General features: G+C 37.3%; 1 protein-coding gene across 1 annotated transcript in view; it reads left to right on the top strand.

Annotated features, from left to right (window-relative positions):
• cfap58 (cilia and flagella associated protein 58) overlaps positions 1–24,437 on the top strand; it is a 117,691-nt gene extending 93,254 nt beyond the window's left edge. The window contains exons 17-18 of the mRNA XM_079864642.1: positions 909–1,042; positions 24,084–24,437. Coding sequence (XP_079720768.1) covers positions 909–1,042; positions 24,084–24,225 — 276 coding nt within the window. The 3' untranslated portion in view covers positions 24,226–24,437. The remainder of the gene's footprint in view (positions 1–908; positions 1,043–24,083) is intronic.
• Positions 24,438–25,407: the final 970 nt, after the last annotated feature.

The following is a 25,407-nucleotide window of genomic DNA, read 5'->3' as shown; positions in this document are numbered from 1 at the left end:
TTGCTTGAAAGTTGGTTAAACATTGCAATTATTGGCCCAGTTCAACACCGAATCTGAATTTCAATTAAAAAAAAAGTTTCAATTGTTGTAGAAAAAACCTAAAACTCTTCTTTTTTTTTTTTTTCTAATTATTTGTATTCAATTTTGTGGATGGAAAACCATTTAAAGTGAAAAACTTTCATTGAACAGAAACATTATGAATGCCTGCTGTGCGCAAAATCCTTTCCAAATTGTTCACTGCAAATATGGGATTCTCTCTCTCTTTCCTCTCTCACTTCCTGTCCATCCTCCTCCTCCTGTTCCTTTGATTACTGAGCTCTGGGCTGTTGGGTCACCCGCACTATGTGGGTGGTTTCGAGCACATTGGATGAATGACAATTAGAGCTTGACTGATATGTGCAAAGATTGACGGAGATCAATGAGATGCCGCAGAGGAAATCACTCCATTTTTTTGGCTCGGAGGGAGAGATGAGGTGACCGAGTGTTAAGCCGAACACATCCTCAGTGATAGATCACAACTGTACAACTAGGACACATTTATAGCAAAGAGGTGCCTACTGAAGGGTGAGCGCGGCTTTGGGAAACATTTTAAAGTAATTGACAAATGGGCTCTTAGATGCTTTGCAATATTTAGATGGTGTGCAACATAACTGGGAGCACCAAAGCGGTGGATATAAAAGCTATTATCTACTTTTAATGTTTTATCATGGTTATGAGGTGTTGTTCAGTAATTAATTTCTAGCTATTAATAACGTCTTCAACAGTGTATTTTTAGATTACTTATATTACTTTCTCTAAAAAGAAAGTATAGCATTACTAAGTTGCCACAAATTACTTTCTAAATCCAGTTGAACAATACAAGCATTGACATGAAACTGCTTTCATCTCCAACCTCATTTCTTCTACAGGCCCTAACAGCTGAGCTCAACATGCACGAGTCCCAAGCAGAAGACTACAAGTATGAAATCGAACGTTTGGCACATGAACTCCAGGATGTCAAGAAAAAATACCTCGCACAGAAACGGAAAGACCAGGAGTACAGGTGAGAAAGAAGGGTGTTAACCCAAAAATTACAATTCTTCTAAACCTGTATGACTTTCTTTCTTCTGTGTAACACAGAAGAACAACTTTTTAATGCTTAAAGGGTTAGTTCACCCAAAAATGATCCCATAATTTATTCACCCTCAAGCCATCCTAGGTGTATATGACTTTCTTCTTTCATCCAAACACAATCGGAGTTATATTAAAAATTATCCGAGCTCTTCCCAGGTTTATAATGGGAGTGATTAGAGCTTTTAGAAGCTCCAAAAAGCGCATCCATCCATCATAAAAGTAATCCATACGCCTTCAGGGGGTTAATAAAGTCCTTCCGAAGCAAAGCGATGGGTTTTTGTAAGAAAAATATCCATATTTATAACTTTAGAAACTATAATCACTGGCTTCCGGAAACGGTGGTACGCGAGTCAAGTTCTGGCAGAATAGTGACCTCTCAATTTTGGGTGAACTACCCCTTTAAAAGCATCAGGCACCATAAATGAGGATTAGTAAGCATTTAAAAATAGCATTGTGTCAGGATTTCAGTGTGAGTGCATGTGGATTCAGGTGGAGGACGTTAATCCCAGATCAGCATAAAATGTAACATTATATCCACCGTTTTAGTCAGACCAGCAGAAAGCTCTCATAGTGTTTGTATGTGCATGGTGTCTGTGTATCCATATATTTCATGGCACTGACAGAAAATGACCTTCAGTATTGCCAACAAGAAGACATGAACGGCAGCATCTGACACGGATGAAAATGATACCTCAAATAACGGTGAGAAAGGAAAAAGGCATTTGGAGCTGGAGAGAAATCAATGAGCCAGTGAATTGGAAAGATTTCTCTCATTTCGACTCTGTGTTCTTGGGAGCAAATTGTGACACCGAAAATTATAGAGCGACGCAAAGCCGGGATGTGTTACTCAGAGAAAAGCGCTGATTAGTAGGACCCTGCCAAGTTCCACTGCTATTGGCCTTCGATCGAATGAAATTATGACTAATCGTGTGGTATTTTGCAAGCATGTCTGTTGTTTAACCTGGGGAGTCTTATTTTCTAAAGCACTTGCTTAAGAGAGCATTGATTTTTATGTTTGCAATATGCTAACCACTACGGTTACCCAAATATACAATTATCACAACTATTCAAGTCACATCCAGAACTATTTCCATTCAGAACACACTCTTAGGGCCTTCATTCGTGAAACACGAGCAGAGGAAATCTGCATGTGAAGCCATTCTTATGTTAATGGACCGGTACAATTTACATAAGAATATTTTTTACAATGATTCAAACATAAATTAGTTCTGCACGTGTTTCATTAAATAAGGCAATTACACAGCACATGTTTCTGTCTTCTTTCAGAAAAGTAACCATCATAAAATTGACGGTTATTCCCTGTGAACCATATTGTTATAATTTTCTGAAGACTTTGGAATATAATGGTTACTTTACTGAAATGAGGAACCCTTTATGACGAATGTCGACCAACAAATGCGACCTTTGGAGAACACATCCTTCAAGATGAGACGCAGCTGACATTTTTTGTTAGAGGTTGACACATCTATGACAACAGATACAGATTGCATGGATCTGGTTTTGAAGCGCAACTGCCTTACTTCTTGTAACACCACAGAATGTTCCACTGCATGTTAATGATTTGTTGGTGGACCAGTAGGAGTCTTAGGAAAATGCCTGGTTGCCTTTGCGTGGTGTCTTAATAAGAGGAAAATTAAATAGCATCCGTCATCTCTGGTGATCTACAATTTCATAACTGAATCCCAGAGAATGACTTGATTTCTAATTGAGATATATAAGCTGAGTTTAATGATTTACTTTTCTCGGATAAAAGTTCCATCAGTCCTCACAGTAGATTTATTCTCTGTGTTTGATCTGTCTATTAATCATAGTAATGAAAAAGAAATAGTTACACTACCATTGAAAAAAAGTTTAGGGTTGTAAAGATGTTTAAATGTTTTTAAAAATAAGTTTCTTATTCTCACCCAGGCTGCTTCTTATTATTAGCAATGTTTTTTGTGGAAACAGTGATATTTCTTCAAGATTCTTTGAGCTCAAAAGAACTGCATTTATTTGAAACCAGCAGGTCTGGGAAATCTAAACAGAAGGCACTAAATATATGAGCTTTGAATGTGTTTTTAGATATACAATAAATCTGATTCCTTTTTGGCTTCATAAACTTTGTGAAAGGCTGATGATGTAATGTACCATGACATTTGGCTCATATTTCAGAAGTCTCCCGCTATCCTGTCCAGGAAAACAGTTTGCATATTTATCAGATATAATATTCATAAGGTAATGAAATGCGATTACCATGTCCATTTTACCAAGGTGTCATATAGTTAACATCATTTTCTTGCGATCTGTTTCTCATAAAAACGTCCAACAATATTTACTAAGTAGACTAAGTAGACCAAAAATCATTTTCGGAGCTCATGTCTTTTGTCTTGTTTGTAACATATACAGCCTTGAACCGTTTGTCTGGGTCAACTGCAGACATCACTTCCTCCTCTGTTTTGAATTCTCCTGGCTGCACGTTTAAACATTACACTTAAGCCTTGCTGATGGGCAGGATATTGATTTCCTTTTTTCCCTCTGACATCTCGTGAGCTCAGACCAATGACTTAATTCTACACAAATCCCACATCGGTGTTTTCACACCAAGTAAAACTAGTCACTCATAAGTAATGGAGAAGGTCTTGTTTTCTTCACACCAGAAGAAGGATGAAGGCATTTAGCTGAAGGACAGAGATATTTAAGGAAAGCAAATAAAGTGATTTGCTGTTCATTTGAGACAAGACAGGTGAATTGAAACAGCTCTGTGATTTAAGAAAAGCACCTTGATATGTAACTGAATCTTGGCTACATTGAATTGTGGTGATTGGAGAATGATTGATTGATTGATATTAAGGTTTAAGCAAAATCACCGTGTATGTAGTTAAAAACACTGTGCTAGCAAGTGTTACAGAGTGATTGTAGCTTTAAAGTATTTATCTATTTTTTGTTAGTAACTTTTAGCCAACTACTTTTTTCTAAGGTAACCTGACCTTAGTTTAAAGTCGCCATTTTTGGGGCTTTTAGTATGAATATGTTAACCTTACTGTTATCTATAAGCTATTGTGCTCCAAAACATTGACAAAATTCGCATTTAGAAGATATAAGCATTCAAAGTTTTTAGACAACATTTTCAGCATATTGAAGGAGGCAAGGATGGTCGAGTTATTTTAATTAAGGCAGAAGATGAGATGAACACGTTCGCGTGGCATCAAGGGGGTAGAAATCTGCTTGCCTTGCTTGTTTTAACCTTTCTGGTTAGCACATGTTGCAACCCTTCCTGTCTACATTCGTAATGCAGAAAATCTTTCGTGCTTAAAGTAGCAATTATAGCAACATCAATGAATAGATTTAGATGGGTCAAAATGAGTCAACGGAGGGATATTGATGGTTAAAAGGTTGAATAAATAATGCAGGACCTTGGTGTATGTGTAACTGACCAGTGTATTGCCATTAAGCCTAATGCAGTGGGGTTCAAAAGCCTGACTGTTAGCAAAAATAATTTGATCTAATTGACTTTTCACATTTCCGGGTTTCTCAGAAGCGGAAGTCGTCAACCCTCTCACTCAGTCACTCCCTCACTCACTCGCAAATGTGACCAGATTTCATGCTTGGCGACTAAAAAATGTCTTTAATTAGCCAATAGCTAGTATAATTTTACTCGCCTGTGATTGAGATGACACACTGCATATGCACTTTCGGTGTTGTGGAATTACCCGTTATGCCCGTTAAGTCCATGAGATCGTAGGGTGTCCCATTTGTTATTTTAGGTTTCAGAAGGGTGCTCACAAGCGCCCCCTTTTCGGTCGATATGCGCCCTCAATGCACACTTTTGCCAAGCCCTCACTGGACAGTCTTCCCAACGTCATGAAAGTGCGGACTCGTAGGAAGACCGCGAGTGCTTAGGGTGCCATTTGGGACAGGGCCATAGTTTGATTGATTCCCGATCGGGCCAGTGCTGTATCGTCATGAACGTTTTTCAGTTGCACATGTTTGAGATGTCTTTCATGAGTTCAAATGCTCACGAAGAAGAGTGCTGAAGAGCCTGAGAATCTACTTGCACTTCAGAATGCTTTTATGATGCAATATTAATGTAAACAGCCCACTGCAAACACCCTTGTAATTCGCTTCAAACTTTTCGAACTTTAAGAATGGTTATTTTATAGAAGGTTCTAGTGGCGTGTGTAACGCATTGGAAGCAAGTAGAGTACGGCTGTTTCTAAAGCACGCGGTGTCATCTGCCGTTAAAAACTAAGCTCAGAATCGATTCGAGAGAGAATCGCAATGCGTTTGGAAAATCTCAGAATCAAAATAGAATCAATTCTCGATTCACGATGCATAGATTTATTGTCCCAGGCCTACTGTTTACTTGTCTTAGTCTGGCGAGTAAAATAAAGAACATTTACTAGCCAATGGCGACTTGAGCTTCAGTGTGTCCGTAGAGGGTTGGTCGGGTAAACTTCTATAGCGGAGAGACTACATTAAATATGTTTTTTTGTGTGTGTTCCCAATTGCTCAAATAGCAAAAGAAACACTCAATAGTGTTTTTGACGACTTTCGAAAAGAGTAAAATAATAGAGAGCGATTGAGCGATCACTCCCACAGCCGCTAGGTTTAACTAGGTTTTTTTGTAATTTGATGCAAAGGTAATATAATACAGCCTGATCTCACGGCAATTCGTACTAATTCTACGAGGTGGCTAATTCGTACGAATTCATACGACCTCACTCGTACGAATTCGTACGATTTTTGCTAAATCGTACATATTTTACGAATTGCCCAATTCGTATGAATTCATACGAATGACCTACCCCTGACCCCGCCCCTAAACCTACCCATTACGTGGGTTTAGACAAATCGTACAAATTCGTACGAGTGAGGTCGTACGAATTCGTACGAATTAGCCACTTTTTTATCACTCGTACGAATTCGTACGAATTGGTCGTGAGATAGCGTTGTATAATACAATGTATAGTGTTATAAATGTAGATAAAAAATTATAACAATGAAAATCTAAAAAACGTTGCAGGATTTATGATGCTGATGATTGTTAAAACACATCATCACAGTGAAAAGGGTCCATTTAACACATTTTCCCCATTGCAAATAATATTATCAGCATAAAAATGGAGTGCAGAGTTGGACTGAAAAATGAACATGATTTTCTCAGTATTTCTTAGTATTTGGTTTTGCTTTAACAGCACCAGCACTCTCGCTGACATGTATAAATTACATTTGACTAGTGACCTAGAAATAGAGCAGAATCTTCAATATATCTTTTTCTTTTGACATCATAACATTACTTTGTTTTAAATTGTACAGAATCTTAAAACTTTCTTTTTTATTTGCATTTAAATTGTAGTTTTTAATCCTAATTTCAAGACTTCAGAACTGACTGTATCAATGGTTCCATGTATAACCTTTAGCATCCATTGAATATTTCCATTGCACAAAACGTTCTTTAGAGTAAAAAAAAAAAAAAACCGGTTCTTTAGATTATTCAAATTTCTTTACACTAAGAAAAAAAAAGCTCTTTTAAGAACTTTTCACAGAAAGGTTCTTTGTGGAACCAAAAATGGTTCTTCTATGGTACCGCTGCGAATATCATATAGGAACCTTTATTGAGTGTAGTATGTAGTCATTAATGGTGTTGCATTGGAAAAATATCCTCTGAATTATGCATTTACACATTTATATGTTTTGGTTTTTGAGGGTTTGGTGAAAAACAACTGAACTCTTGCGCATATGTTGTGAATGACATTTCAAAGAATCGACAATGGCATTATGAAGTAAATGAATCACACTCCCTTTGTTCCTAAAAGCAGTCTCTTGCTGATCAAAAGCATGGCGCTGTGTAATTTTGCTCCTAATGTTAATGACTGCATGGTTGATTTCAAGAGCAAATGAAATTCCCCTAATTAATTTTAGATAAAAAAAAAAAGAAGTTGCCCCAGCCTTTCCCCTCTATCAAATAATCTGTCAGCACAGAGCAGAAGCTAAAGCTTCTATATTTTTGTTTTGAGAGGTTCAAGTGTGTTTACTGCTCTATATTCTTTCTTGTCCTGTTGGGTTTTATTCTCCATCTTTCACTTAAAAGCTTTACGCTTCATGCTATTGTTTTCCATTAAATTTCTTTTGTCTCCCTTTTTTTTTCATTTTCTCCCCATTGCTTTTCAGATGTGCTCACAGACCATTTAAAACTTAATCTCGACCAACCCTTTCTGTTCTCTCTGCTTGTGTGCTTCAGCTCCACTGAGGTGTGGTAACTGGCTCCATCTGCTCCAAAACTCCGGAAGCCATTTTGGCTCGCTCAGGACATTTGGATTAACTGCTTTAACCACACAATAGTACTGTTTTTTTATACATCTTGGGAAACATGAAGGCTTGGCGAGCTTGTGCCATGTCAGGACTAAGCTAGCCACCCACAGACATGAATGATATACAAACCTACTCTAATAGCACCCTGGAGGTGTCTCTGAAAATCAGCTAGTATCTTCCCATTTGTCTGTATTTTGAAGAAGGGTTTCAGTATCTGATGTACAGCCATTTTTTTTCATTGCATCGATGACTTTATCAAATTGATGCCCTCACAGTGGACCAATGTAGGTCATCTAGTCCCGAGAAGAGCTGCTCCCCTGATTTCTCCTAAGGTATTTTTTCTCCATTTCTGTCAACTGATGGAATTTTGGTTCCTTGCCTGTCACCTTTGTCTTGCTTAGTTGGGAGCACTTAATTTTCAGCAATATTACTGATTTGACTGCACTAACGCTATCGGATGAGAACAATACTTGAACTGAACTGAGCTAAATAATGACATTATTGTCTTCCCCCTTATAGCTGAATCAATTTTTTTTTTTTTTCGAAGTTTGCAACATCGACACTGTTATTGAACTGAATTTAATCAGCATTGAACTGGCTGAAGCTGAATAGCGACACTATTGTCTTCAGTAGAGCTGCTTAGAGCTGAATTGAACTTGTTTCATAATGAATGAACTTTACACAGTTATTGAACTGAATTGAGTCAAGACTGAATTGAATTGAGCTGAATAATGACACTATTATCTTGCTACAGCTGCTTTACAGCGGAACTTGAGTTTGTCTCATATTTTATGTTTGCATCATTAATTCTACTACTTTCCTGTTTATTACTACGAAGCTGCTTGAAACTATTTCTATTGTATAAAGCACTATAACAAATAAAGGTGACTTGACTTGACCAGTGCATCACATGCTCAGAACAGAAAGTGTAATTACATTGGGTAACTCTTTACAATAAGGTTAATTAGTTAATGTATTAACTAACATGAAATAACCATGAGCAATACATTTATCACAGTATTTGTTAATCTTTGTTAATGTTAGTCAATACAAATATAACTGTTCATTGTTTGTTCATGTGAGTTCACAGTACATTAACTAATGTTAACATATACAACCTTTGATTTTATTAACGTATTAGTAAATGTTAAAATTAATATTAACTAAGATTAATAAATGCTGAAGAACTATTGTTCAGTCTTAGTTCATGTTATCTAAGGTTGTTAACTAATGAACCTTATTGTAAAGTGTTACTGTACATTATATTGCACTGTTGGTGTTGCATTGTGGATTGTAGAGTTAATAATTATACAAAACAACTACAATATAATAATAATAATAATGAAATTGTATACTGTAGCATACAAATACAAGAAATGGAGCCTAAAATGCTTTCAAATAAAAAAAAGCATTACAATAAGCACAAAAAGTAAACTTTTTAAATGACAAACATCTCAGCATGAAATGATTCAATAAAACCAACACCACCAAAAACAACTATATAGGGCAAGACTAGAATAATGCTGTCAAGTGCCATTATTTCCATTAGTGGCCCCCTACAAATTTAATTTCCTCATTGGACATTTAAGTGCAAATTAAATATTGCAATAACTAATCATAAGGGGAGTGAGTGACTAAGCCTTCATTTCATACTGAACCGTGGTACCTCACGGGATTAATAGTCAATCGAATGTTCTTTTTTTACTACATTTATAGAACCATAAAGAACACGTTTGAGAGCAAAGCAAATACACACTGTTTGCTTCCTTCCTCTCTCCTAGGGAAAGCACGTAATAAGCTTCAAGCTTTTTTCCCCTGTGGTGGCAAACAAAATTATATCACTGAATAAGAGACACACATTTCCAATTGTCTTTGATGAGGTTTATTTTCTTGCAAGAAAAGGTCAGCAGTCATATAGTCACAGTGGCTGCAGAGTGTGACAGTGAAGGGAGGGCATCCTTTTTCCTTTATAGTCTTGACTCCCAGAATGTTATCTTTCTAGGCCAATAATGGTATTTTCAACCATACGTGGAACATTCTTAGACTTGTTCATCATACTTTATCCTTGAGTGGAGGCCCTCCTGTCACCATTCCAATACAATTCCATATTAGAATAAGGTTTGTGTGTGCTCTTTTACTGTCATATGATGGTCACACACATCTTAAAGATAACATTTCTTCCACACCCCCAATTTATTGATTGATTAAAACCTAAGAGACCACACATTAAAATAGTCCATACTTTTTTCTCTCTCTTCTATAGAAACGAAGGCTGTTTACAATAAATGTCAGAACTACAAAACATAAGAAATCGATAGCAATTAAGAATATTTTAATGGCACTGCTTGATGTTCTAGATGTTTTTGTTTTGTTTTGTTTTGAATTTTGGGGTTTTGGGACAGTGAAATAATGATACCAAAAGATTTATTTTAAATTAGAGCTCAGCAGAGCTAAAATTGACCTGAAGAACTGGCGGTGTCAATTAACGGCTCTGTGTCCCTAGACAGCATTTTATTACAAGCCATCAATATTTCGCTAACCACTGCAAAGCAAACAAATCATTTTAACTTTCAGACTGGATCTTTAATGCTGCCTGTCATCAAATCATTCATTTTCAGACTTTTCCCCCCTTGCTTGCTGTACGGAACCGAGAGAAATGTAATCACAGCTGGCTTGGTTTGTAAATTCTCTGTTTCAGATGACGTACGTTGAGCGATGGTGTCTTGATGCCTTCATTTGAAATGAGAGAATAGACAGGAGGCAAGCAAGGTGCTGACAAGTTCACAATAAATTGCATGCAAATGAGGACATGTGGATTATTGCATTCTGGGTAGCGAATGAGACGGGCAGCATCGGTAGCCATGTTTATGAGGTGCGATGCAAACGAGGCAGTAATGAGAGTCGATCAAGCGAGACAAGGTGCAGAAACACTCAGCGTGCATATAAGCAAATACGCAAATACAAACCTTCAGGAATAACTTCTTGGCTCATAGTTGAGTGAGCGCTTACTGACTGGAAATATCTTGTGGAGGTTTGGTTGAGAGCGAAGTCGGGAGGTTTTGAATGAGAATTTCTTCCTTGTTAAACTTACAGATGCCACAGTTTTGTTAGTTCCCACTATGCAAGTGCACCTTTTCTGTGATTAATTCAGCTGTCAGCTGCCATAAAAATTTGATTTCATGTTTATAAAAATCTCTGAGCGATAGTCCGTATGACATGCACATTGTGGGTTTGCAAATAACGCCACCTGACAACATCGACACAGGACTGTTCATGTGTAAATCTGATCAACTTAACATATTTTTAATATGTGGATTGTATAAATATCGTTGCGGCGGGCGAAACCTCGTATCTCTATATTTCGTCATTTTTATTTTTTTCAGATACCATTACTATTGGTCACCCTTTACATCTATCTGTGGGTTGTGCAAATATCCAACCAATGAAAAGTATTAAAAAGAGCTTGTGACTAAACCTCATAACTCCATGATATTTTTGCCAAATGACAGAAAAAACTGAGCGCCCACATAGCTACAGTAAACTTTATTATCTTCAAGTTGATGGAAACGTAATGCCCAAAATTCTCAGATATTCGCTGGTCAAAAACCTTGTCACTCCATTTGAGCTTGATTTTGGTAAAATGATAAATGCAAGTGTCTGACCACATATAAAGCCACAATATCAACTTCGACAATGCTTTCAAATTCCTAAAAAGGTTTCTGCCTTGCAGCGATGATATATTTAACTTCTTTGTTTAACCATCATTCATGCGTTCACGAGTTCACACTTACATACAATTTGAGGGGGTAAAGTTTAATGCGTATTTGGCGTGCTGTCCGGGGGGAGGGCTCCGAGCTCGGAGTTCGGCCCGAACCCAGAGTACTCCCCCCGCATGTAAGTGTTTAGGACTAGAAGTGTGGAGAAGGGGTGCTGGGGGGATGCTGCTAAACTGTCAATGGATTGAGGTGAGACTGCTGAGTGTATATATACCTCTTTCCATTGATTGCTGAGCGCTCTCCACTTCATTTAGTGAGAAAACATCATTTAGTGAGATGTATTAGAGTTATGCTTGGTAAGATTATTGTGTCAAAAAGCAGAAATAAAACAAAAATTAAAACGCACAACTTAGTTACCATGAAAAAATTACACTTCTTGCTTCTTTTTATGTTGCTATGTATATTATTTAAATAATTTATCCATGCATCAATATAATGCGTGTGCTCTCGTAATCTTTAATCAAAACAATAATGCCCCATGAACAATGAACCTCATTTAAGAAGCCGTTATACTGGGATATACATCACTATCAGAAAGAAAAGTCAAGTCAAGTCATCTTTACTTATATAGCGCGTTATACAATACAGATTGTTTCAATGCAGCTTTACAGTGATAACAGGAAAATGATTCAATGATGCAAACAGAGTTAACCTCGGATGTACAAAAGATGTTGCATGTTGTGTTTCATGCCAACGTGAAATAAAAAATATGGAAAAAAGTCAATTTCACCCTATCAAACACTGGTGAAACATCTACTATAATGAAATATTTGTGGTTTCGATGTTGGTTGCAAAAAATAAATAAAACATTTAATCAGAATACATGCTACTTTTGAATGCCTGTGAGTGAACAATATATGATTTTTTAGAATCAGATAGTTAAAGGGACACTCCACCCATTTGCATTAAGCTTTGCATTGTTAGAAACCCAGTCATACTATTGAATGGTCGTGCAACACTCTCTCATTTTCCCCTGAGACGGGAGAAATCCGTTATTTACCTCTTACACTTCCTCCTACAATGACGCAAAAATCGTCATTTTGCGTCATTGTAGGAGGAAGTGTAAGAGGGGGGGATTTCTGTTGAGACTACAAGCACTAGTTCCTCATCTTTCCCAGGGGGCGGGACCCGCTCACGCTACAGACCTATTACAGATCAGTGGGTGAGACTTTACTCTCTGAAACTGAAAGCAATATCCTCCATCTTGTTTGAAGCTAAGCTAACAGACGATGTGGAGACAGATGTAAAGTAATGACAATAGCGGAGGAGAGTGCTCAATATGATATAGAAGAAGAGGATTTCGGAAGTCTGATGCTTGAATCAGGTGTTTGTGGCTACCTTTACAAGCCGCATTATAGCGAAGAGCAGCCGAGGCAGAAGACCTGCCTGCCGCGGACGAGGAGCCCAGACTGGCTCGAGTTAGGGCGGACTGGTGGCGCCGGTGATCTCACTATGCAACTCATAGACTGTAAGATGCAACTACGAACACAGAGATAGAGTCCGTCTGCGGCAAAGAATTTCAACGATGACAATTTCTCCTGGACGAAATCTCTGAATCAGACGAGGACACGGACGTTTGTGTTGAGAACTATCCTAGTTTCGCACCGCATATGTTCTGACTGAACATCCCGGTACCATGCAATAATTCACCTTTTTCGAAAGAAATACAAACGAGGAGTAATGCACTAATGAGTTCGCCAACTAACTAGACATTTTGTGTGAATGTGAAATGAATTTCAAGCTCTGGTGGTAGCTAGCCTTGTAGACGGAAGAGTGATTTCTCTTATAGGCAGATATGCGCTTTCTGGATTAGTGGGAGTGGCTTGCGGAGCTGTGCAATGTGGTGCATTGTGGGAGTTGTTGTCTTTCATACAAATGCGTCCTGAAGTTATTTTTTGTCTTTCCTCGGTCACGAAGGCACCAAATTCAAAATTTATTTTACATTTTGACTACATATATGACCCACTTTAAATAAAAAACAATGTTCAAATGGGTGGAATGCCCCTTTAAAGGTATAGTGGAGGATTTTTTACTTCCGGGTGGATCACCTATACCAGTGGTTCCCAACCTTTTTTTGTCTGAGACCCCCTTTTTCCCAAGAAAATATTTTAGGGCCCCCCTTCACATTTAATGACATTTTCGCTCTTGTAAGCTTGCAGCAAGGATGACAAAATATGTTGTTTTCAAACAAATGGTATGTTTACTATAAACAGATATGTTTATGCACAAATAATAGCCTATAATATTGAAAATACAATAACAAAAACATTAGTAGGCCCTTTGTCATTTAAAAATGTAAGCCTAGGAGTAGCCTATAAATTTGCCCTATTTTAAATGCAATAACAAAAATATCAGTATTCACACTTGTGTGTAGGTAAAACAAGAATGAATTTAGGCTATTACTAAATGACTGGTGTCTGGGGCCACAATACTTGCATGTTATTTGTGAGGCTTTATCAATGTGAGGCTTTATTTTTGAGGCTTTTGGCGCTATAGCGAGCGATAACAAACATGCGTTTATTAACAGAATAATGCGTCTTTCGGAAGAACATTGTAGCCGGAACTACTTCTCTCTCTGTGTGCGTCTATGACGAGTCACGCAGGTACTGGGCTACTCCGCAGCGGCAGCGATCCGAACCAGGGTAAAATAGTACCAATGTAATCACTTATTATAGGTGTACCATAGTGATTCAGGATAAGACAAAAACACGGTTTGGAAAATGGATTCATGATGAACTCGCTCATTATATAAATTTTGAACAGAAAAAAGTTAAGGACTTGCTCAAAACTTTTCAAAATATAACGCGACCCCCCACAGAGCTTGCTTAGGCCCCCTTGTGGGCCGCGACCCCCCTGTTGGGAACCGATGACCTATACTATTGGTCCTCCTAATTGTCAATCATTCTGGTGAATCAATCAAACTTATTAAAAAAGTGGAGAGGGCGGGTCTTATCTAAAATTCGGAAAGATCCTCCACTATACCTTTAAGTTACAACATCTACAAGTTGCTAACTGGCTATGGAATATGCTAACCAGCCTTGACCTTTTTTTGTATTCTTCTTTCTACATGGCATGATGTGAGATGGTGTAATCTTTGACTGGACTTTTTCATGAATTGGTACTTGAGATTTTGTGATTTTGAATCCACATCTGTTAGCTTTGATGTCATCTTTGCTAGTGTAGACTAAAACGTTTTATTTCAAGAAAAATGACAAAACAGGTAAAAAAAAACCCTCATGAAACCATTACATAGGAATGATCATTTTATATGTGTAGATTTCCTGAAAGTTTTAAATTAATTTGGGATGGCAGGATTGGGTCTTTATTTGTGGACTAGCATTAAGGTCAGGCCAATTTATGTGTATTTGTATAGTACATTTTCACAATATATGTAGTTTGAAAGCAGCAAACCATGCCTTAATGTCTTAAAGTCTCCAGTGACTGTGGCGAATGTCATCCGTTTAGGTAATGGACGGAAAAACCTTGAGAGGAACCAGTCTCAGCTGGGGGAATCTGTCCTCTTATGACATTAACGTGAGTCATACTGTATCTAACCATACAGTCTCTATACTGTCTCTAGATTGAAAAGCAGCATCTTGCACTTTAATTAGGGAAGGAACCTTGGTATTTAGCCAAGTCTTGTGGTTAAGGAGTAGTTTACTTAAACCCTGCTCTAGCTATTCGCTGAGTCATGGAGGTGACTGTAGCCACTTTTAGGCCATTACAATAAAGATCATGGTCTCATGGGAGAGATGAAAAAAAAAGCTGAGTGAGATTAAGTGAAAGATGGTGAGATGTTTTTTGTCTGTCTAGAACAACCTCCAGTTAAGTCTGTGTTTTTGTGCCAAAACATAATGCAAATGATCCTCTGTTGAGCACTGTGGAGAAATTGCCTTCCACAGACGGCAGCTTTCAATGTCTATCTGACATTGACATTGATTACATTAGTATTCAGTTGATAGTAGATGGAAACGTTCCCAATGATGTTCAAAGAGGAATCATTTGTTTGGCTGTTTGCCTGGACTTTAGAGATCTGTTTGACGTCTCTGTGAAGTTCATTTAAAATGGGATCGGTTTCAAATATTTTATTTGTAAAGGGAGATTTGCTTACATTGACACACATAAAGACATGAAATTAGTTGAGAAGGAAAAATAATACGTTGGATTGTTGCAAACTTGATTAAAATGCCAGAAAATGATTCAATCCTGAAACATGAGCAAGGTTAGATTGCTCACGCACAACATGAACACTCTCAATACTATATTAAACTGCCACCAGCGTTGGATTATGTGAAGGTTGTAGACCTCTGGAAGTGGAAAAACCATAGTATATATGAAAACGTCTCTCCTGAAGTATGCGCACGTTGCGATGTCTGCTGGATTGAAGCCCTCTGCTACGTGGAGAGCCGTGTAATTGCTCTCCGGTATGAGAGGTCTTGTTCTGACCTCATACAGCTGGATCGGACACGTCCTTGAGTGGTTGCTTCTTTGTTATGAGTTTTGCAAGGAGGCTTGTAGAATTTCGTGATGGCAACGGAACCAGCAAGGTCAACGGTGTTATTAGTAAAGCACACAGGATTGTGATTAAATATGCTATAATTCCTTTGCTACTAGCAGCACCGAATGGAATTGTGTGGTGGTACCTTGAGACTGATTGCAATTGTTTAAACTATTTGGTAACACTAAAGGTCTTATTAGTTAACGGTAGTTAATGAAATAACTAACAAAAACAGTGACGAATGCATTTGTTACAATATTTTGTAAATATTTGTTTACGTTAGTGAAAGTCCCCCTGTAGTCAATCATTTTATCCCTTAAAACTCATCTTTGATCACCAAAATTACATATTTAAGTTTTTTCCTTGGAAAAAAAAGCTTGAATGTAAGTCTACACCCTTGCCTCATTTAGTATACGCTGTTCTATGAATATGCAAATTAGCCCCACCTCCACTCACACCAGCTCAGAGATCCACTCGTTGACGATCACATATTGACCTGATTGGTTACAAGGTAGTTTGTGACGTCAGAAACACCAGCGATTTCAAACCGTGTTTTTGAGACTGTCTTTGTCAATGCAGTTTTAAGGAGAAAATACTCAGCAATGGTGTTGACTTATGAATTTGCACATGGTTTGTCTTTAAGCATATTAAAACACCACATAGACACATAAACAACATTAAAAGCTTGATTTACACCACAGGGGACTTTAATAAAAATACAACAGTTCATTTTTTAGTTCATGCTAGCCCAGGTCTGTTAAATATTACATTCATTATTAACAGATACAACTTTTGATTTGAATAATGTATAAGTAAAATGTTAACACAGGGAACATACATAACAGAACACTAGGAAACATACATAAAACACCAGCATGAAACTTACGCACAAGACCAAGAACTGAATACGACTTAGGGTTTAAATACACAAGATGATGAGTAACAGGTTAAACACTAATCAATGAAGCATGAATAACTATGGCAACTAACAAGACCGCAATGGAAACACAAGAAACAGGAACTGAAACACAGGAACTGAACACAGGCAAAACGGGAGCATGTCTATGTTCCCACAGCCCTATGTTCCCACAGCCCTATGTTCCCACAAATGGCCTACCCCTGACCCCACCCCTAAACCTACCTGTAACTGGGGTTTAGACAATGTTCCCACAAATGGCCTACCCCTGACCCCACCCCTAAACCTACCTGTAACTGGGGTTTAGACAATGTTCCCACAAATGGCCTACCCCTGACCCCACCCCTAAACCTACCCGTAACTGGGGTTTAGACAAATCATAAAAAAAAAATTCTTAGAAATGTGGGAACATAGGGCTGACCCCGGCAAAACAAGACAAAAGAACATCAAAATACATGTAAGAGTCCTTAAAATCAGCGACATAGGGAATCATGACACTTATAGTACTGTTACCAACTATTTCTAACTTGACATGCTTTCGTAAAAAAGGGATGCTACCAAAAAAATGGTTGGTGGGATGGGGTGCGGTTTTTAAATGAACTATTAGGTCATTTTATTGAAAATTAATCATTTTTTATTTATTTTTGGAATACATGTTAAATACATAGCACAAATGGAACCCAATCCATCCTAACTACACAAGCTCTGTTGATTTATCTGTAGAGACTCAAAATTACCAGCATACACATTCCTAGATATATTTCATGTTTTTTTTTTTTGTTTTTTTTTCTGCAGCAGAACATTTTTGAGAGCTATTTTAGAAATTTTGTTTAATGAATCCATTATCTATCTAGGTGTGAAAAGATATGCGCCAACAGTATAAGTGCTCCCATCTTTTCATAGTCTTTAAATATTTAACAGAATATTTTGAGTGAAAGGACATGCACAGGTTGAGCTGTATGGAGAAAGAAAAGTGTTTGGTGGAAGATATCATTCTGCTGATGAAAAGAAAAGTAAAAAGTGCGAGGGGAATATTCACTGCTGTACTCCTTAAGATTTAAAACCTTCACATTCCAACCACACACACAAATCACCATCTGTTATTGATTTATAATTTCTAGAGCGGCCATTCTTCCCTCCCTCCTTCTCTTTACTTTATTCTCTGTTTCTCTCTTTCCGCCTGCCTACGTGGAACTATAGATCATAATTGAATTACTGTGGTAGAGGGGACGTATAATCAGCCAGATGGAGTGAGCTGACTGATTTGAAAGACAGGCAAATAATCATATCTTCCACTTTATTATTCCTGCCGGCATGGGGACGTATTGAATAAACTCTGCACGTAATGTAACTGCTTTCTGCATAATTCCATATAATATGGTCATGTCCTGATTCCTAACTCACTGATTTTTAAACTTTCATTGGCTATTATTACAGCTCTGCTAAACATGCTGATTGATTTATTACCGGCAATTAATGAATCATACGTTTCATAAACAATAGATGAGATTAACGTGATGGAGGGCCATCGTATAATTAAAGACCATGGGAGAGCGGGAACACTGCGGTGCACCTTGTTTTTCACCAGAGAAACAAATAAACAGGTGTTAAATTGGGCCATAATGATTCAAAGCAGTGTTTTTATTCAAAACAGACAAAAATATTGACTGTTTGTGTCAATCCTTTTCAATTTCTTGTATGCTGTAGACCAATTTACCACACTTGTTGTACACTTAAAAATTAGATGTTTTTTTCTTCTTCATGGGTTTATTCTGTATGAGCTTATTCATTGAATATCTTAAGGTTTAAAAAAAAATATTAGCTTATCTTTCTATGTACTATTAGAAAACACAAATAATCAGTATGCTTTTTTGGCAACAAGGATCACTAATCACCACTAGATTTTAAGGTTCCCACCCAAATTTTGATTTAATTAAAAAATTTTGATCTTGGTAAATAATTTCTTCTTTTTTTTTAACCTATAGCCACAGTGAAACTGCATTTGAAATCTAATACACTACCAATAAAAAAAAAATAAAAAAAAAGGAATTAATACTTTTATTCATCAAGGATGCATTAAATTGATCAAAGGTGACAGTTATGACATTTATAGTGTAACAAAATATTTCTATTTAATAAGAAATGCTGTTCTCTGGAACTTTCTGTTTATCAAAGAATCCTGAAAAAAGTTGTTTTCAACTGATAATAATCAGAAATGTTTCTTGAGCAGCAAATCACCATTAGAAAGATTTCTGAATGATCAAGTGACACTGAAAACTGACTGTTGAAAATTTTCTTCATCCACAAATTTCCCTTTCAAAAACATTCAACATCAACACAAAATCTTTAGTAAATGCTGAGATTAATATTAACATTAATAGATTATATTAATGAGATTAATATTAACCAATACATGCTTTAGAAGTATTTTTTAATGTTAACAAACAGAAACTTAAAAAAGTGTTACTAAAAAAGCGTACCGACCCCAAACTTTTGAAAGGTAGTGTAATATTATGTTACCATATGATTTAAGCTTTCAACTCTTTAGAAACCCCAGAGCCTTGTCCACACTAATTCGCTTTCGTTTGAAAACGCATCTTTTTTCTCTCCGTTTTGGCCTTCCGTCCACACTGATTTTTAGCAACAAAAACAAAGCTTTTTTTGAAAGCGATGTAAGTTTAGTCATGTGATGCATATTGAATCCATAGATATTCATGTTTATACCGGTATTGTGCTTATGTGCTATTCACTTTCACACAGTTGCTAAAATATGTTACTTTGCAGACTCTTCATATCACAGTCCTGCAAAGATGATAAAAAAATTCACTCGCATTTGCTGTCCTGATGCATAACATGAGAGCAGTCGCGTTTAAGACCAAACATATGATGGTGAGTAAGTGCGACCTGGAGACATCAGTGAATGGTGAAATATTTTGCTAAATAAAATGATCCTGCCAGAAGAATTGCGTGATAACTTGAGTATGTCTTGTTCTGACTGTATCATCTCAGTGAACCATAGGCTGAGGGTTTACCATAGACTGTAAAAAAATATGGATGTAGTGTCCGTGACGTCACCCGTAGGTTTCTGAAGAGCATTTTTGAAGCCCAAAGTGGACGGAGCCGGCCGTCGCCATCTTGACAGAGCGTCACTCCCAGATAACCGAAAATGGTCAACGAGGCGGGATTAGCTGAGGTGACGTGATGGCTAACAGACAGCAGACAAACGGCTAGTAGTGATAGCAGTGGATATCCACCTGTCACTCAAGTGGTCACGCCATTAATTATGCAGAACTTTAAGGCTTAATATAGTTTAAATGGATGTGTTATAAAAAAATTGACTGTCTCTAGCGGCCAGTCGATGAATTGCACTCTAAGTCACTTCCATGTTGGTTAAAGGGTAACTCTCGCCAAAATGCAACCTAGCGTCATTTTGTTAATCTACTCAAGGCAAACTTTCGTTTAAAAGCATAATTAGAATGAAAACTCCAATAAGAAGCACTAAGAAGGCTCGACACAACATGAAACTTTGCTTGAAGTATCACCAGGGGCTCTTCACATGAACTTGAGCATTGAGAACATTGTTTGTGTACACAGAGTTTACTAAAAAGAAAGATTTTGAACAACTCACTGTAGCTGTGTCCGCCGGCATTTTGTCAGTCAAAAATAGTCGATCTCCGAATGCAACGTAACAGGGAGGAGAGTAAAGATGGAAAGCTCCTAAAGCTTAGTTCCATATAAATTCACGGATAATTTGTTTTGTTGTTAGTGAAAATCAATATTGACTTTGTATTTGAAAAAGTATCCTCATATAAGAAACAATACTAAAATTCAGAGTCAGTTCATGCACATTCGGAGATCGACTATTTTTGACTGACAAAATGCCAGCGTACACAAACAATGTTCTCAATGCTGAAGTTCATGTGTAGAGTCCCTGGAGATACTTCGAGCAAAGTTTCATGTTGTGTCGAGTCTTCTTAGTGTTTTAAAAATAGCGATTTTTTTATGCTATCATAGCGCTCCCATTCAAAAGGCAATTTGACCAAAAACGAAAATACGGTCAAACTTAAAGTGGCATTTCCATTCTAATTATGCTTTTAAACGAAAGTTTGCCTCGGGTAGGTTAACAAAAAGAGCCTAGGTTGCATTTTGGCGAGAGTTACGCTTTAAGAGAGAGACCGAAAGGTTGCCGCTTGGGGTTTACGCATACGCTGTAAGGTGAATTTAGCGTTTTCCGACGTTTCAGTGTGGATGAGAAACTTTTGGAAAACTCTTGAAAATGCTAGTGTGGAAGGAGAGCGTTTTGAAACGAAAACTCTATCTATCCGGATTAATGTAGCCCCAGACAGATTTTTGAAATCTTATGACAGAATTCACAGCCTTCCTCTCACAGCAATTGGCTGACACCCACCATCTCTAGAATTTCTCGACTTTTTAACGTCCTCACCCCCATTCCCGCTGTCTATCCCATAATCCCCTGCGTGAGTCAGCTCCAACAGAGAATGCATTGGAAAGGCACGCTCGACTCCGCACCAGTGGACATGTACGGTTAACCTGCTGCACAGCTGTGACTCTCTGATATCAGCAACTAGTTCAAGTGCGCCGCATTCAGAGCTGGAAATACTGTTGAGTCAGTGTGCAGCTCTGACACCGAGGAAGACCTGTGAGCTCAAGCGTCTGTCAACAAGTCTTGCTTGTGATGTAAAAGATGAAGGCCATCGATAAAAGCAGGGTTTCAGCAGGATAAAAACCAGCGACAAACTGCTATTAGACACCATTTAAAGGGATAGTTTTATATATGGCAATTCACCCCATGTAAAAGGAATAAAACCTGTAATTTCCTAATTCATAATGACTTCGCAGAGCAAATCCCTTCCCTTCTACTGGTCGAGGATCTGGGTTGTTAATCATCATGTCGATCCTCGGATTGTCAGAAGCCGTTTGTTCCAGATAACAATGACACTACTTGTCAAGCACAGAGAGTTTCAGTCACAGCTCGTTCACAGATGTCGAGAGCCACATCCAAGAATCAACGTATTTCATCTTACTCGCAACATTTTTGTTTTCCAAATGTTGGACGAGCTGTGTGTTTGCTCGTGTTTAAAGCTTGTCGCCAAATTATTTAATCGGCCCCTCTGTGAAATTGCATTACACAGTCAGTGAATATAATTGATGGCATTTGGTATTGGACAAACAATGTAAGTGAGCTGTGTGTGTGTGTGTGTGTGTGTGTGTGTGTGTGTGTGTGTGTGTGTGTGTGTGTGTGTGTGTGTGTGTGTGTGTGTGTGTGTGTGTGTGTGTGTGTGTGTGTGTGTGTGTGTGTGTGTGTGTGTGTTTGAGAGGTTCTAGAATAATAGTGTTTTGAACGAGAGATCCTTGATCACTGGAGCACAGTTGAAAGCGAACTGGATAGTAACAGATGTTTTCTTCTGGGAAATGGAAAGAGTGTGTGGATCTTTTGTGTGTAGGTGTTAGACAGTTTGCGTGCGTCGCTTGATATATATTTGTGATTTGTTTAGATGTGTGCTACTTCACCTCTCAGTGGATGTTTATCTGCGGGATTATAATACAAAACCCAGCCGTCCGTGTATCTTTCTGCACTTTAAGGGGTCGTACACTCAGGATTCTTTCTTGCGTTTAACTGCAGTTAGACGGAGTGGAACGTCTCAAGGTCTCAAGACATGTTTTAACAACTTGTCACTAGTTATCCATAATTAAGACATTAATGCTACAGGAGCTTCTGTAAACGCCTGTTACACTCAAGATGCTTGTTCCACGGCTCACTTCTTTTGTTTGGTTCATTCAGGATTTAAAACGAACATTGAAGAACTGTATAAGTGTTGAACTACTTTTAATTGGATGCCTTTTAAAACTTAAAATGCATATGTGTTTACATTTTTTTGCATATATTTTCACATGAAGCAGTCTTTTTAAGGCAATTTAATGTATTTTTTTCTGTTTTTATTTATTATTTAATACAATGTTCTATTTTATTTTATTTTGACTTTTATATATACTTCAGGAATTATTACTTTTATTCAGCAAGAATGCATTAAATTGATCTAATATGACAGTAAAGTCTTTTATAATAGTTATAATGAAAGATTTAAATTTCAAGTAGACAATCTTCTTTTGAATTGTCTGTTCATCAAAGAATCCACAAAAATATTAAAGGGGTGATATAATACCCTTTTCACAAGATGTAAAATAAGTCTCTGATGTCCCCAGAGTGTGTATTTGAAGTTTTAGCTCAAAATACCCCATAGATATTTTTATATAGCATGTTAAAGTTGTCACAAATGCACCGTTTTGTGTCTGTTCCTTTAAATGCAAATGAGCTGCTGCTCCCGGCACAGAGGGCGGAGCTTCAAGAGCTCGTGTCCTTTTACCTCACACAGACATGCACTGAAAATTTCTAAAACTTTTAGCCTTTTATGTTCAAACCGAAGTCAGAAAGATGGAGAGACTCAAGAAGAAGTGACAACATGTAGACACCATTTCTGAATGGTTAGTTGGTGAATTTATGTAGCTTATGTGTAGTTGTCTTCTAATCATTGATTAGCATATTCTGTCTTGATAATCTATAAATCACGTTCCCAGGGGTGGGTTTATGTGAATTCTAGGGTTAGTGATGTCACTAACCCGGGAGGAATGCCGTTTGTTTTAGTCCTTAAAAAGCAATTTCTTTAAAAGAAAATATCTCCCTTTGCTTTGAACGTTGTAACTTTGCAGATGTTGTTTATGCTCAAACAGCAACATTACACACTAACTAAAGTTAGAAAAGTGAAATCATATTCAACCACCCCTTTAAGCATCAAAAACTGTTTTCAAAACTGATAATAATAAGAAATGTTTCTTGAGCAGCAAATCAGGATAAGAATGATTTCTGAAGGATCATGACTGGAGACTGGAGTAATGATGCTGACAATTCAGATTTGATCAGGAATAAATTATATTTTAAATTATGTTAAAATAGAAAACATTTATTTTTAATTGTAATGATATTTTACAATATTACTGCTTACTGTATATTTGATAAAAAAAATACAGCCTTGGTGAGCAGAAGAAAATTAATTTAAAAAACTTAAAATGAATAGAAAATATGAAATATTATGTTCAGATTTAAAAGTATGAGAAATAAAACTAGCCAGCTGTTAAATAGGAGATAGTTTTATCCAAAGCAATTCACAGAAACACTCATTCTGAGGCTAGACACACACAATCAAATTGATTTATTTATTTTCTTATTTATCTAAATGTATATAATTTTTCAAAATTACATTTCAAAATACATTTTTCAAGATAGCAGTGTTAAAATGTGACCCTAACTGAGCCAGGCGCTGATAAAACGAACACGCAAAGTAGCTACAAAATCTGATGCATGTGTGAATGGACAAATTCCGACAGAACTCAAGAACACTTCCTGTGTACGACCCCTAACCGTGCGTCCTGCTCTCTGTCATCTCTGCAGGGAGAAGGAGCGAAATCTCTCGGCGGCAGGACAGCCTGTGATTCAGCCTCAGCGTCCGGACGGCCCCAGATTCACTGGAGGGGGCTTCAGTTTTAAGCAGCACAACAGGATGACACTTCAAGCCCTGGAACAGCAGTCCTGATGCCCACCCGAATCCTCCGAGGACCCTCTTCACTCATCATCGCCTCCTGATAGACCGTATATTCTTCTGTTTATTCAGGTCTGTCAGTCAGCAATGCACTAAAGTCAGTTTGCCTTCTGGAATAAAATAAAGTCTGTTATTTTCACGGAAAATTTTCTGTTTCATTCTGCACTAAACACTCACACAAATCCACACACAAACACAATCTCTATTTGCCTCTCTAGTCCTCTGTCTCTCTCAGATGTAGTGCACTCTTGTTTTCTAGTCTGCTGTTGACTGCTGTGTAATATATGACACTGTGTACTTGTCACCATCCTCAACACTCTGTTACGTTTTTGTTTTTGTTTTTTTGGAATGTGGGATTTTTGTGGATTTGTGCGTATGTGCAATGCATTTTATTCTGGTGGTTCTATGAGCCAATACACTGTAATTGCTTCTTAGCCATTTCTGACATAAAACCACATTGGCTCTATTCCAAAACCTAGTGTAGTGAGCTCACTGTCAACTTCCTACACGAGCAGCATTCTATCTGAAACGAAACCTCACTAACTGATTTGGAACGCTCAGCTCTTTGCATCATATAAATAGTATTTTTCACTTCCTCACATAATGTGCACAGATTTGCATGTTGGTAAGCTAATGATGTGTTCTAATAAGCATAAAAATACCAAGCACACATATTGGGCAAACAGACATTTTTTTTTTCTAAATAAGAATTTATAATTTTAGAACTAAAATTAAGAACTATTTTTATTGGTTTCATTAGTGTATCATTAGCATGTTGCTAAGCAAATGATAGGATGTTCTCTAATAGGTATAAAAATACATAGCACACACAAATATTGGGTATATACGGAGCCCCTAAAGGGACATAGTGATAAATATGAGATGGGAAGAAAAATCAATGCATTTGCATTCTCTCGCAAATGTTTTGCATTTCCCCTGAGAAACTTTGCTTTCACCCACAAAACCTGTGAGTTATTTGTAAGCGAATGCAAAGATTTAGCAAGCAAAAGCATTGAAATATTTTTTTTCTCCTAAATCATCTCTTTTTTCATCACCATGTCCCTTTAGGATCTCCGTAGGTCTAGTATACAGTAGCTACATTTTTAACGCATAAATAAGCAGATAAATGCATGTTGCTGAGCTAATGACAAGATATTCTAATAAGCATAAATAAAC

Source organism: Squalius cephalus, assembly GCF_949319135.1.
Source record: "Squalius cephalus genome assembly, chromosome: 2".
Lineage (NCBI taxonomy): Eukaryota > Metazoa > Chordata > Actinopteri > Cypriniformes > Leuciscidae > Squalius > Squalius cephalus.
The sequence above is the reverse complement of the archived record's forward strand: the minus strand, read 5'-3'. Positions and strand labels throughout refer to the sequence as shown.